We start from the raw sequence: 13,662 nt of genomic DNA, 5'->3' as shown, positions 1-13,662 counted from the left end.
TGATCCGGAGTTACGCTATGAGCAATCCTCCCCCCACTTGTTTCCTCTCCTGATCCCATTACCCAAACACTTCTACGCGAAAACCACATATCCCGCAGCACAGAACCCCCCAAATGAAAGGATTTTCGTGGGGCAACATGTGAGAGAAGTTGGGGTGGCATAAGAGAGGTGGTTGGGGCACCCTATGAGAGGTGGCTGGGGCACCGTATGAGCGGTGGTTGGGACGGCATATAAGAGGTGGATGGGGCAACATGTGGGAGCTGGTGGAAGAGCCTGAGAGGTGTATAGTTCGGTGTGGAGGGGGGGGGGGGGGTCGCTGCTGGTTGAGTTTTGGCTTAGTTTTCGGTGCCTTTTTTTTCGGCAAGTGCAGCCTGCGGGAGTGAGAGGCAACACGTGCTCAATTAAGCTCCCTTTCTCGCTCGCTCGCCCGCCACACACACACCACGTCACATCTCACTCACACATACAGTGGGAACACATTACAGTGGAAAAGTTTTTCGGGCATGGCACGTGGCTGGCCGCTAATATTTATGGCAATTAGTTTTAATAGTTTTGCTTGTACAATTTCCATGTAAAAGTTGTAAACTTTTTTCGCCATCTCGCTCATCTCTATCACCATCGCCCTCGCCCTCGCCCTCGCTCTCTATCTGTATCTCTCACTCTATATCCCCCTCTCTTTAACCCCCTGTTGCCTGCCTGCCTGACTTCCTGCCTGCCTCTGTGTGTGTCTGTGTGTTTCTAGTTTTAACAACTGTTTAATGCTGTTTACAATTTGTTATTATAATGCAATTATTGAGCGTGTTGTACCATTTCTGCAAATGATATTGCCAGCGAAAATTCGCCTGGCCATACTCTTGGGTGCATTTTTGAACGAATTTGAATAAACATTAAGCCGGCAATCGTATTAGTGGGCAAGTGTAATCCGTTTAAGAGGCTTACGCACAGACATTTAGTGTTCATGAGCTCCAAAAGATAGACTGGGGTCGGAGAAAGCTAAGATTTTCCATCCGAATCGTGGGATTCATTGGATCATTAGATCTCTAAACCCAGCAACATTGATTAGAGTTGTCATGTTTGACAAATATTTTTGGCTAGAAAATTCCAAATTAAACAATCTCCTTATGGAGCCCGGACACTGGGGTCCAAGAGATATTCATGGTTGAATAGCCATAATCTCTGATCGACTAAAATATAACTTTTTTGGATACCATCTGTCCGTAAGTCCATAGAACATGTATGATCCCAAAAATATAACAAAATGAAATGTGCAATTGGAGAATGGGTTTGCAAGGCCACCACTGCGGTGGCCACGGCCGTAGTGTTTTGGAAAATTGGTTCGAAAATGCGTCAGCCCAAAAGTGTTCAACCTTTGCCCCCTAAAGTGCCCACCAAGCCGCTGCGACTCAAAAAGAAACAAAAAGAAAAACAACAACAGCAGCAGCAGCAGCAGCGGGAGCAACAGGAACAGCAACAGCAACAACAACTCTGCAGCATCGCACAGCTCTGCCAGCTTTCCGCAAAGCTTAATCAGAGTCCAACCGAGCGGGACGAGGGGGAAGATCTGGCACAGGAAAGCGCAGCGATTCTGCCAGACCAAATGCAGCCACCCACCACCCAACAGCCGCGCAAGCGTCGTACGGCCCCGCAGCCGCCACCAAAACCGATGAGAAAAGTCAAATACGATATTGATGATCGTTCTAGTGGAGCTTTCATTGAAGAGCTTTTGGTCGAAACAATCGAGACAGCAATAGAAACAAAAGCTTTGAAAGCACCGCCAGAATCAACGAAAGCTTTAGAAATTTCAACACAAAACGTTGGCGAAGCTGCAGGTAAGCTCGGCACACACACATGCACCAACACACATGCACAATATGACGGACGTTGTTGCTCTGCTTCGATGATGGGTGAACGGGTAAAAGAGAGGTATATAGGGTTGCGGAAAACGGTGTCCAAAGAGGACAGACATTACCGAACTGCCGTCGGCACCAGCAACTGTGTTTATCAATATTTATTTATTATTCCAGTTTTTATATAAAATATGTATTATATTGATCTTTGATTGAAGAAATCGTCGTGAGGAACGATAGGTTGATAAATATGTCTATGGAAAGTTTAAAGTTGAAATGTATTCAACATTACCTCAACTTAAGTCAAACTCTTCTGCTTATAGAACATGCCCTAGTCGATCATCGTACCCTTTGTTGTCTGCCTTTCTGCTCTGCTTTCGTTTCGTGTAATTCGAGCTTAAGACGGCCGCCAGCAACGCTCTCGCGCTCTCATTGTTCACTGGCTCTCCCGCTGGCACGCACTCCCGCATTTGCTCTCCCGGTCGCGTTCGTTCACTCTCTCTCTCTCTGTCTGCTGTGTGCGGCTTTTCGACTTTCCAGCGTTGTTTCTGTGGCTCTTTCCAGTCTGGTGAGCCCCCCTTCTGGAAACCAGTTGGTTGTTATTAACTTTTTGAGCCCGCTTCCGCGCAGATCGGTTCAAAGCCAACGACGGCCAACGAAACAAAGTGAAAAAACAAACACAAATACGGTGAAAAATCTGTGAAAAGTGACAAATTGTGTTCGCCGGAAAGAGTGCGGTGCTTGACAAATGCCATTAGCTAATTTGCTGCTGCCAACAACTACATAAAACAATAACCATCTAAAGGTGTCTAAGCAGGGTTACGTTTCAGGTTATTAAATCTTCCTTTTCTGTCTCTGTCTTCGCCCTGTGCTTCTTCTTTGAGGTTGAGCCTTTTCCTTTGTTATCTGTTTGTCCATCTATTTTTTGGTTTTTTTTTTGGGCTTTTGTTTTGCTCTCAATTTGCTTTAATTGCTCATGGACAACAAATTAAACACGAAACACGAGAGGGAAGGCTGTCAATCGGGAGACCGAAACTTGGAATACCCTTGAAGGTGGAGTGAGATGTGAAATAGGGCTGCGATGTGAAGGTTTTGTGGAAATATTTGCATATATTTCTGAATTGTAATTGTTTTTTGATCGATCGTTATTTGAAGCTTATCAAGGGCATCTGAGATCCCAAATGCTTCATTCCCTGCGTCGCAAGCATCTTCTTACACCCGAAACTCTCTCTCTTTAAAGTGTATTACAAATGGTGTGCGTGTGGAACGAGAGAGATATAGGGAGAGCGAGAGCGAGCATAAACTGACGCCAACGCTTTGCTGCCCCTCTCTCCCTCTTCCACGTTCCGCCACTGCCGAACCCTTCTTTTAGGGAGACAGAGACCCATAACCGAAACCAGTTTTCAGTTCTATTTCGTACAATTTTCTTTGTTTATTTTTTTTGTGTTTGGGCGGATTTTCTTTGACCTCACCTCGCTATCGCCCCTCATTCGAACCCTCACTTTTCATTTTTCTTTGCCTTGCACACCTTCTTTTTCTTTTGTTGTTGTTTTTGTGCTTTGTTTGCGGCTTTTCTTTTATTGACCGTTTTCCATATGGATTTTCATAATTTTGCCTCTGTTTCGGTTTCGGTTTCTGATTTCCAGTCAAAGCGGAGCAGAGCTCTCTCTCTTTTTCCCTCTCTCTCTGAGAGTGAGTGCTGCTCTCTGTTACGCTCTCTCACGCTCACTCTCTTTTGGCCTTCCAGTGGCGCCTTCTTTTACGAGTATTTACTTTTGTTTAATTATTATTTTCTACACATGTCGCTTTGTTTTTTTTTTTATGAATGAGCCATCAATCCCCTCCAATGGGACATAAACATAAATCAAGCGAGGAAGGAGGAACAGTTGGCACACTTTTTCATTAATTCGAAAATATTTGGGGAGTTAGATCATCCGGCTATGATGGATATATCTGTAGAGTAGAGCCTTTCCCAATGGCTTTTTAAAACATGATGTAACTATACAGGGTTTTTGCTGATTAAAGTGCTATTGCATTGCCAGTTATTATAGTTCGGATCGATTAAAATCCAATTACAGTATGCTGCTATACGATCGAGCAGTGGAAAGATAAGTTATTGTTGTTGTTATTTGGAAGACAATTGGTTAAACTTTACTAATTGTCGTTTAGAAGTACATAATATGTTTAGAAAGTAATAAATTCCATAGGAACATACCTTTAGGTACGTCTAAATTTCCAAACGTAACACTTCTTTCTCCTGAGATTTGTTGTCTGATGTGTGAGGGTAAGACTTGATGGAATTCATAGTTCATTTAGTAGGAGAATCTCTAGCTTTGTTCCCAAAATTTTTATATCAATTCGGTTCAAGATTCCTGCGTAGTAAAAACGAATAATTGTATACAAGCTTAGTATATCATATTATTAGTTACTATAAAAAAAGACAACTATCTACAGACTTTGCTCCATAAACCTTTGAATTAAAGCAGCCCTGACTAAGCTAATTTCTTTTACTAGAATAGATGTAACTCCAGAATTGATAGACTTGTTATTTAATTCAAATTTTAGTTGGTTTACAATAAAGTATTTATATTTTGGATACCCTGGAATATTGTAAAAATCTTCAATTACCATTATTATTATGTTTTTTTCTAGCCTGTCTTTCTTAAGTAAAGAATAAGTTTTTTTTTTCCTGGTTCTGAACTTGAACTCTGATATATACTTTTCTGTACAACTTCCTCTATCTATTCAACTGAATCTCTCTATCTTGTATGTCTGTCCCTGTACCCTATCGACGCACACATAGACGACGTGGTCAGTTTGGACTATACCGATTCTCTAGAGTTCTACAATTGCGTGAGCGACAACTCCTGCTGCTATGCCTCGAGCGACACGCTAACGCATCAAGAGCAACAGCAGCGTCACCATCCACGATGCTATCTGCATAGCCAGCATCGCTATTACCAACACATTCATCACAGCCATCATCCCTTCGACCATGATCAGAGATCTTTGTGCACCTCATGCTCAAGCAATGATTCCCTATTCACAGATCCAGTCGACGCTTTGCTTGTGACCAAGGATTCTCTACGCGCAACTAAATCGGAGGCAACAGTTCTGCCGAAACGGGATCGTCCCTTGAGCGAGATCAGTGTTACCTCGGTGGACACGCTCTCGCCGAGCACGGCCAAGGCAGTGCTTGAGCTCCAGCGACGCTGTCGAGCGGACAAATTGGCATGCCTGAGCTTTTCGCCCACATCGTACCACTATATAGCCAATGATCGGAGGGAGTTGGAGGACGCGGAGGAGCGGAATCCAGCGGGATCCGAAGAGCTGGTAGTGTCAGAGGGTTCCCCCGACGAACTAATGGCCCTGCAGCTGGGCAAGAAGCTGGCCCAGGTGCTGGGCAGCACCGGTACCCCACCGCCGCCAACAGGTGGCATTACGGAGGGCGGTACGCCAGGAATCACCCGAGTGGACTCCCCCTTGAGCAATGGGGAACTCTTCAATGTGTCCAAGTCGAAGAGGGTGGAGCTCCAGAATCTATCATCGCGCTTCACAGCTGCCGCTTATCCAACGCCGCCGCCTCCTGCAGGCGGCACACAGGATTCAGGTGAGACTCTAGACTTTAAAGAGCGTTTTTTTTCTCCATTGAACTCAAGCTGGTGGCCCCTGCCGTTGCTTGTTTGTTGTGCCCCCACTTGTAGCCATATGCCACATGTCTGTGTCTCAGTATGTGTGTGTGTGTGTGTGTGTGCTCTACTGAGTGGTCCTTCAGTCCGACAAAAAAACCGTGTCCTAAAAGCTTGTCCTGTCCCTTTTTTTTTGCTGTTGTTGTTGTCGTGCCGCTTGTTGCTTTGCGCCAATTTCAAAGGTAAATACGGCTTGGCCCTGGAGTGCTTGTCAAACTGTTGGCTGGAGTGGTGCCCTCTCACTCTCTCCCTCTAGCCATGGTTCACCATCTATCTGTCTGTCTGTCTCTTTTCTGTTGGCACATAATTGAAGTGCCTGGGAAAACGCACCAACAAGTTGCAAGAGGAAAAACCCTAGAATGGGGGGGTAGGGGTAAAAACATTAAAGAAGAGCACCGGCTTGGGAGATCTTTGATTCGTGATTTGAAAATAGGGAAGTTGGAAGGGAAAAATATCGATTGATTGTCAGCTGTTTATCGAATTATTAAGTTTTCTAATTAATCGATATTTGTTGTAACTTAAACAGTTTCATAAATCTCTAGGAAAGGATCAATGATTCAAGAAAATCATTTAGATTGTTGTTTAGATTTATTTTACCTAAAAACTAGCATATATTCAGTGTAATGTAACGATAAATATCGGTTTTTTATGAGTCTTGCATATAAATCGAATATTTATCGTAAATTACTTATTATTATTAATCAATTAAAACCTTTTAAACTATATAAATTACTCATTTAATGCTAGAGTGGTCAAAATACTCAATTTGATAGTTCCAAGTCGTCGATAAATATCGGTTTTTCATTAGTTTTTGAATTTGAAACGATTTATAGTCATATAACTGTTTAGAGATCGCATAAACAAGACGAAAGTGCAGAGATTACTTATGAAAATATCACAAGAGGAGGATTATTATATTTATTCTGATATTATAACTCATTCCTAAGACCTCTTTCTACCAGAAAATGAAAGATTCTCATTCTTTCTGCTAGAAGAAACCCATAGACCACAGGCAATATACAATATCCACAAACCATTTGTATTTCTCTTATGATTTCCCCGGCAATAACATAAAAACTTCATAGACTTGAGAAATTTCCTTACAGAACTCTGAAAAACCTTTACCAAAAACACACACAAGAGACAGAAAAACTTAAGGGCCCTGGCAGAGAACCTTAATGCAAAGTTTTTTAATTAACTCATGCAACAACAGTCGCCCTGTACTCCCCTTACTCCCAGCCCCGAAAACCCCAACGCTCCAGAACTCTTTTCTTTGTTTTCCGAACTGATCCGATCAGCGGATGGTGAAAAATGTTGAATGATGGGTGGCAAAAAAAAAAACGAAAACGAAAACAACAGCAGGACGGACCCGAAAGTAATTATTGGCACATTTATGCAAGGACTCGTTCCATGGGTCTCCTTTCACATGATATTTTAAATATATAATTGGCCCCCAATCCACACCGCCCCAACCCCCTCTCTATCAGTTACCGCCTCCAACTCCTCCCAGCCTCCCCAAACAGTTACCTAATTGCGTTGATGCCCCACGAATCCGTGGAGCGGACCATCTCTTGCGATTCGATAAACAAAAGCGAAATGCGAACATGGTTCGCTGGTTTTTTTTTGGCCTTGGGCCGGGCCCGGCCAGGGACCGTGCTTTGGCTTTGCCTTTGGCTTGGAGTATACCCTAAAGAGCGGAGTAAAATGATCCCTGCAAAAAAATACAAGTTAGAGAAAGTATAGGAAGATATTACGACTAAGGGATACTTGGTATTTCGATTTGTGGAAAGTAAATTATTAAGAAAATCAAATATGTGGAATTTTACTCAAAAGACTCTTGCGGAGAGAGATAAATAGAAAAATGTATCTTTAGAACATATATTTCAAGTATGCAAAGTAAAAAATTATCTAAATGGAGTTTCTTTATACAATAATAACTCTTTAAAAAAGATATATAGAGAAATATCACTGTTCAAAATCGAATTCCTTTGAGATTGAAGGTAGCAGAAGCGCGTCTTGTCCTTATTCTGGCTGTAATAGTTGTCTGATCTAAATGAATTTCTATAATTGGATAGATTAAAACTTCATATAGAATCATATGCAATTTGAGCTCCTTATCTCTTAAATAGTAAACAGCACAGGCTTTGCGTCATTTCTAGAAGAATAAGGAAGCCTAGATTAAAAACCAACAGATCACGCAAAAATGTTATCAGAAAAGTCTGGAAAAGCTTTCTTCAGCTTAATAGATATACTTTTAGGGAAATAGGTTGGAGGTTGGAGATCTAGTTCCTTTAATAAACCCTATTCAATGCATTATCATCTAAGAATAATTGAACCCTTCTTTCATATCCCAGTTCTTCAGGGATTTCTGCCACCTATCAGGTGTTTTTCTGCCCTGATGTACGGCCACAACAACCCAGCACAATCCTCCAAAAAACGCTCCGTAATCCCTTCGTTTGCTTCCTTCCTTCCTGTTACAGGATACTTTTTTCCATTCGGCCAATACGCGGTATCAAAATACTTTCAAAAAATAAACAAAACATTTGTGAAAACTTAAAAATTGCAAACACGTCTTCATTGTTTACAAAATGTTGGCCGGAAAGGCAGGAAAACGGGCAGGAAAACAGGCAGTGGCAATAGGCAGGGGAAACGGGCGCTTCAGGCTTCAGGCCTTGGACTTCCATCGTTTTTGCTGTTTTCCTGTTGTTCCTGTCGTATTCCCCATTGTTCCTCGACGGGGGATCAAAACAACAAATAAAAAACACAAGAGAAAAAGGGAGGAAAAAAAAACGAGAAAAGTAAAGTTTAAATTTTAATTAAATCATGTTATATAGAATGATACACGCGGGAGTGTTCCGCGCAAATCGAAGGGACGGGCGGAGGGGGCAAGTGGCAGGAGGCAGGAGGCGGCATAACCACTTGGGTACACAGTCAATGATGATGGGGGCCGCATGATAAGCGCTCCACAGGGTCTACTCAATCGGAGCGGGAACTGGGGGATTGGAGGAGCCAGGAGGCAGGCGACAGGAGGACCATAAAAATTTGCTTCCTAAAATCAGGAATCCGCCTTAAAATACACAATCTGATTGGCGGAGGGGTGGAGGGAGTGGCTTCAGTGGAGGAGGTGTTGGATAATGGAAGATTTAATGCACTAGAAAAATTATATGTCTGCAAGAGGCAATTTTTTATGGGTTCTGTGTTTTTTTTCTGACATGAATTTCGATTTAATGAATGTATAAATCATTTAAATATTGACTGAAGGAATACAAAACAGATTGCACGGCGGAATGGGGCTATAAAAAATGGTTTACGCTGGAGAGAGAGAGAGAGAGAGAGAGAGAGAAGTTGCTTGAAGAAGTTTTGAGCTTAGAAAATTCCATTAAAGGGGATCTTTAAAGATTTCGGAAAGTAGTTGCATTTTTGGGTACCACTTTGTTTTAGATAAAGAAAACATTTTGATTGTAATTGATGAAAATATATTAGTTTTAAGAGCAAATAATTCGATATTTTTCTGGGTATATTTACGAATTTTGGAAGTATAGGAACCAAAAATCTAGAGTGCGATTAGTTCTCCCTAATTTGATCTACTTCTATCAAGGGGAGACAGTTTCCATCAATTAAATGATTCCTTTAGATAGAGAAAGGAAGATATATAGATGGATAGATAGAGGGATAGATAGATAGATGGATAGAAAGATGGAATGATCGGTAGATAGAAAGATAGAATGATAGTTAGATAGATAGAGGGATAAATATACAGATCGATGAATAAATAGATAGACAGATATATAACTAATTAGATATACCTATAGATATTGAGATGTATCTATGGACTGTGCAGATTCGTTAAGAGATACTTTTCATAGCTTAAATCTAGAACAAAATGGTGTGTATTTAAGATTCTAACATTATTACTGGATTCTCGTTAAGGATTTTTTAGGAACCAGATAAAGTCTTTCTTAGAGAACGAACGCATAGAATTTAGTGCCTAGAATGGGTTATTAAAGAACTTTTTTGACTCTTATGATTAAAAAAACTTTGTTTTAGGGTTTTGATTGGATTTGATTTTAGGGAACTTTTATAGAACATTTAAAGGTCTATTTATGATGTTGTTTTGGGTATGTGAAAACAAATTCCTCTGCAATTTTTAGAATACATAAAATAAATACATATCTTAAGGGATATCCCTCCCTTAAACAGTGCAAACATCTCTACCATAAACCCCACCAGTTCTGAGAACCTTTTACACCGAAAAGTATCCATTTCCCCACCCAACCAGCAACATTTTTCCAGGAACTAATGGGACATTTAAGTACCTCAAAGACCTCTATATAAACCAATCCAAAAAACACAAACAATTTTAGAACACGAATGATAAATGGATGGCAAATGCTGGCCACCCATAAGAACCCAACAATTTAAGCAGTAATTATCTGAAGTGACTTCTAAACGCAGTGCGAATACTCGTACATTTATCTTCAATTTTTCACTCATTTAAACAGGATCCTCCTTTGAGAGCACCCTTGGGGAGGGATGTGCCTGAATTTCTATACAAATTTATCCTGCTAATGCCATTGCCTCGTCATTCATTCACAGGAGCATCAGCATCAGCATCAGTGGCATCAGCAGCTCAAACAGCGGGCTCCTCCACCGCTCCACAGGCGTCTGCTCCAGCAACAACACCATCGTCGCCGTCATCCACGCTGGAAACGCAATCAACTGTTATAATTTCGTTTAAATCATCTCAAACACCTGTGCAGTCTCAAACGATGACTGCGATTCAGACCCCAACCCCGACAGCGACTGCCACAGCAACTGCCACAGCGACTGCCACAGCGACTGCTACACCCATTCCGTCTGACAATGTGGAGGATGACATGGCAGCCCTGCCCTTGCCGCCGCTGCCGCCGCCCCCTGGATTTGGTACGCCCACAACGCCGCTGCTCACGAGCAATGTGCTTAAGAAGGTCGCCAGCTTCACGGTCGAGAAGTCCGCGGCGGGCAATAGCTCCTCGAATACGCTGCCACTGATGGAGGCGGAGACAACGCTCTTGGCCACGCCGACATCGTCGCTGTTGGCAACCCTGCCAGAGATGGCAGGTGCCGCCGTCACAGGGGCAGGTGGAGGCACTGGTTCGCGTCGCGGCTCATCTTATGTACCGGAAAAGTTAAGCTTCGCTGCATATGAAAAGTTCGAAGGTAAGTTTGTCCAAATATTCGTTTGCATTTCGTACTCAAAAAAAAGAGGGCAATGTGGGTCATAAACGAATCGACATGGGGTTTGGGGAAGGAGTTTTGGAATAAGACACAGGGATACGACTTGAAAATGTTGAATGAAGAGTCTTTTGGTGGATCCATTTATCTATTTCACATTTGAAGGGGAATTAGGGTGTAATTTTAAGAGAATAATATGAAAACCTGATAAATAGCAACGGGAATATACTTTTCCTACATATCTAAATCTGAGAGATGGTATTTCTAATCAAAGATGAGGAGATATAAGTGCTATACGAGTACTACAAGTATATTCTGCATTGGTGCTCCCGCTAGATTTGTCTGTATTCAAAACGGCAGCATTTTCCTCGCCGACATGAAAAGTAAGCGGCTTTTTAGACAAAAATACAGATCTTAATTGCAAAAGGAAAAAATATATGACCTATTGACCCAATAACATACAATTGACACCCTTAACAGGGCAATTTAGCTTGTGCCTTCTTTATAAATAATTTTTTTTAACCCAAACTCAAGTTGGATCTAAAATAGTTTGCCAAGCCAACAACACTTTACGTTTTCGTGCTAACAGCTGACATAACAGAGGATCTTGAGCGCGCAGTGCTCTAAATTCTGCGCTTAACAGCACTAAATTGTTTGATAGTTATGATATACTATCGAATTTGATCAAGCCAAGAAATAGCGATTGAAATGCTAACAAAATTATTCAGAAATACAGTGGAAATCCTCTTGCAACTGCTTACTGGAAAACAGCCTCCTTCCTTTCTCTTAGGCGAAGATTACAGGGAAACGGGGACAAGTGATTGGATAGCTGATAAAGTTATACGACCTAGTGGAGAATGCCTTGTAAGTTCTTTGATAGGAAAACTGTCATACATACGACTATGTGTGCTTATAAAAATCATTGGAATAAGTGCAATGGAATTTTTTGAGTACAGATCTTTCTCGGAAGGCCTCATCTTGTAGTCGAAATACACCGCTCTCCACTGAGACTACCCTCTCACTTTGTTCCCAATAAAATCTTCTGGAATAGAAAACTGACTCCCGCAATAATTGCGTAGTACCTTCTGCAAGAGCATTCGTCGATTGTGGTTGCCTCTGAAGGTAGGGTTTCCGCTTTATGTTTCAATCTGCGACTCCAGTGAAGCGATGCCAAAATCAGCAGCAGAAAAGGCGGACCCCCAGTACCATAGAAGGGGGGAGGCGGAGACCCACAAGAGCGCAGACCCATTGAAGGAGAAATATAAAGGTAACAGCGATTTTTGCGCACTAACTGTTTGCCTTTTGTGTCGTTTCTTGGGAAACATTTAATTTTATTTTCCCATCCCCAACCCCAACCCTCGGCTCCAATCCCCCCCAATCCCTCCAATCATTCGCTATGTTCGTCCCACGTTTGATTGCGTTTGTTGTTTGCTTAAAGTTAACAATTAATTTCCCCTGATTCAACTTTCAGCGTGGAGCGCAAAATCACTCAAGAAAGGGGGAAGCCAAATCAAGTCGAATGATTGCATAATTGGGGAAATTTGTGTATGTAAATATTTGGCATATATATATATTTTGGTTGGGGATGGGAAAGGGAAAACTTTTGTTGGGTTAACATTTTGCAAGTGTTTGAAGTCGCGAAAACTCTCGCCCATTCTGTCCAACTAAGAAACCAGAAAGAACCTACCATATTCCCGAAATTAGTGGCATACTTTCAGGCTCTCAGACTTTAAGACTTTCAGTCGCCCACGACACCCAAGAATTTCCATAGCACATGACACGCCCCCTACCTTCCACTATGCGATATATATCTCTATACAGATGTGCGATGCGTTGCTCGCTCGCATTATTGCGTGTGCTCGAAATTCCAGACACAAATTCCCCGTCGAACGGCAAACTATTTTCAACAATTGCGTGAGTGCTAGATAACATATGGTTCGACTAGGGGATACCTATTAGACCTAATAGTTTCGACAATGAAAGGCTGAAGTCGGGGACTATTTTTGAAAGAGCCGAGGCAATAATTTGGGGGGTTTATCATTGTACCATTGAGCTGATTGTTTCTAGAACATTAGATTATATCTTTATATAGACATATAGTAAATTTGAAGACCAGTTTACATTTAAGGAGGTAAAAAGGTGTCGGAGAACTGATTCTAACACAGAAATTAAGGAATACCACCTCTGGCTTTATAATAATTCAAAAGATCAAGGGTTATCATTATTCGATTAAGATGATTTTTGGTTCTTAGGTAGATAATGATGACATTGTAGATGAGTTTATCAGATTTGATGAAAATATGTCTAAAATTGTGGATGCTACAACATTTTCGACCAACATCATTTCCGATTAAGATCATTTTTGAGAGCTGAGTAGACAATAGCATTGTAGACACATTCACCAAATATTATACACATATCTTTATTATTGTGGATGCCACAGCTTTTGTAAGTATATTCCAAAAAGGTCTTTGAGATACTGATAGATCAAACACTCGTAGAACTACATTGAAGCTATATATTTATGGTCCCCATCTGTACGTATCCGAGCATACCCTTCTTTCCCCTTAGTTCGTATTAAAATCTCCCCCGTTAGCAAGTGGAAAACTTTCGCTTAAAACGCAGCGCGAAAATTTTGTTGGCTTTCAAGTTTTTTGGGAGGCGCAGTTTTTGACACATGCCACGCCTCCAGCCAGCAAAAGGAGGAGAACGAATGGCGGTGGTAGTGGAAAATGGTGGCGCTAATTGGTAAGCTCATCGTTGTGGGGGCTTCTAGGGCTCTTCCACTGGCTGCTGATCCTCCTCGTCATCATCATCGTCGCCGTCTGCTGCAAATTAATGCAAACAAACATTTTAACGCCTCGCTGGACAAACATCAGAGGCGAAGAGGCAGGCAGGCAGCGGGCAGCAGG

The 13,662-nt window shown here is 41.8% G+C and overlaps 1 protein-coding gene across 4 annotated transcripts in view; it reads left to right on the top strand.

The window, feature by feature from the left end:
• Positions 1 to 13,662, top strand: part of LOC108162659 (protein cappuccino) — a 46,437-nt gene that overhangs the window by 20,859 nt on the left and 11,916 nt on the right. For 2 of the 4 annotated variants that reach the window (XM_033394076.1, XM_017297493.2), the window contains exons 3-5: positions 1,383 to 1,829; positions 4,897 to 5,457; positions 10,133 to 10,735. In XM_033394076.1, coding sequence (XP_033249967.1) covers positions 1,383 to 1,829; positions 4,897 to 5,457; positions 10,133 to 10,735 — 1,611 coding nt within the window. Of the gene's footprint in view, positions 1 to 1,382; positions 1,830 to 4,650; positions 5,458 to 10,132; positions 10,736 to 13,662 lie in introns of all 4 variants that reach the window. The other 2 variants (XM_033394077.1, XM_017297494.2) reach the window with 2 other exon arrangements.

The sequence above is a fragment of the Drosophila miranda genome, chromosome 4 (assembly GCF_003369915.1).
Source record: "Drosophila miranda strain MSH22 chromosome 4, D.miranda_PacBio2.1, whole genome shotgun sequence".
NCBI classification, from domain to species: Eukaryota; Metazoa; Arthropoda; class Insecta; order Diptera; family Drosophilidae; genus Drosophila; species Drosophila miranda.
Note: the sequence above shows the minus strand (reverse complement) of the source record. Positions and strands in the feature narration are given on the sequence as shown.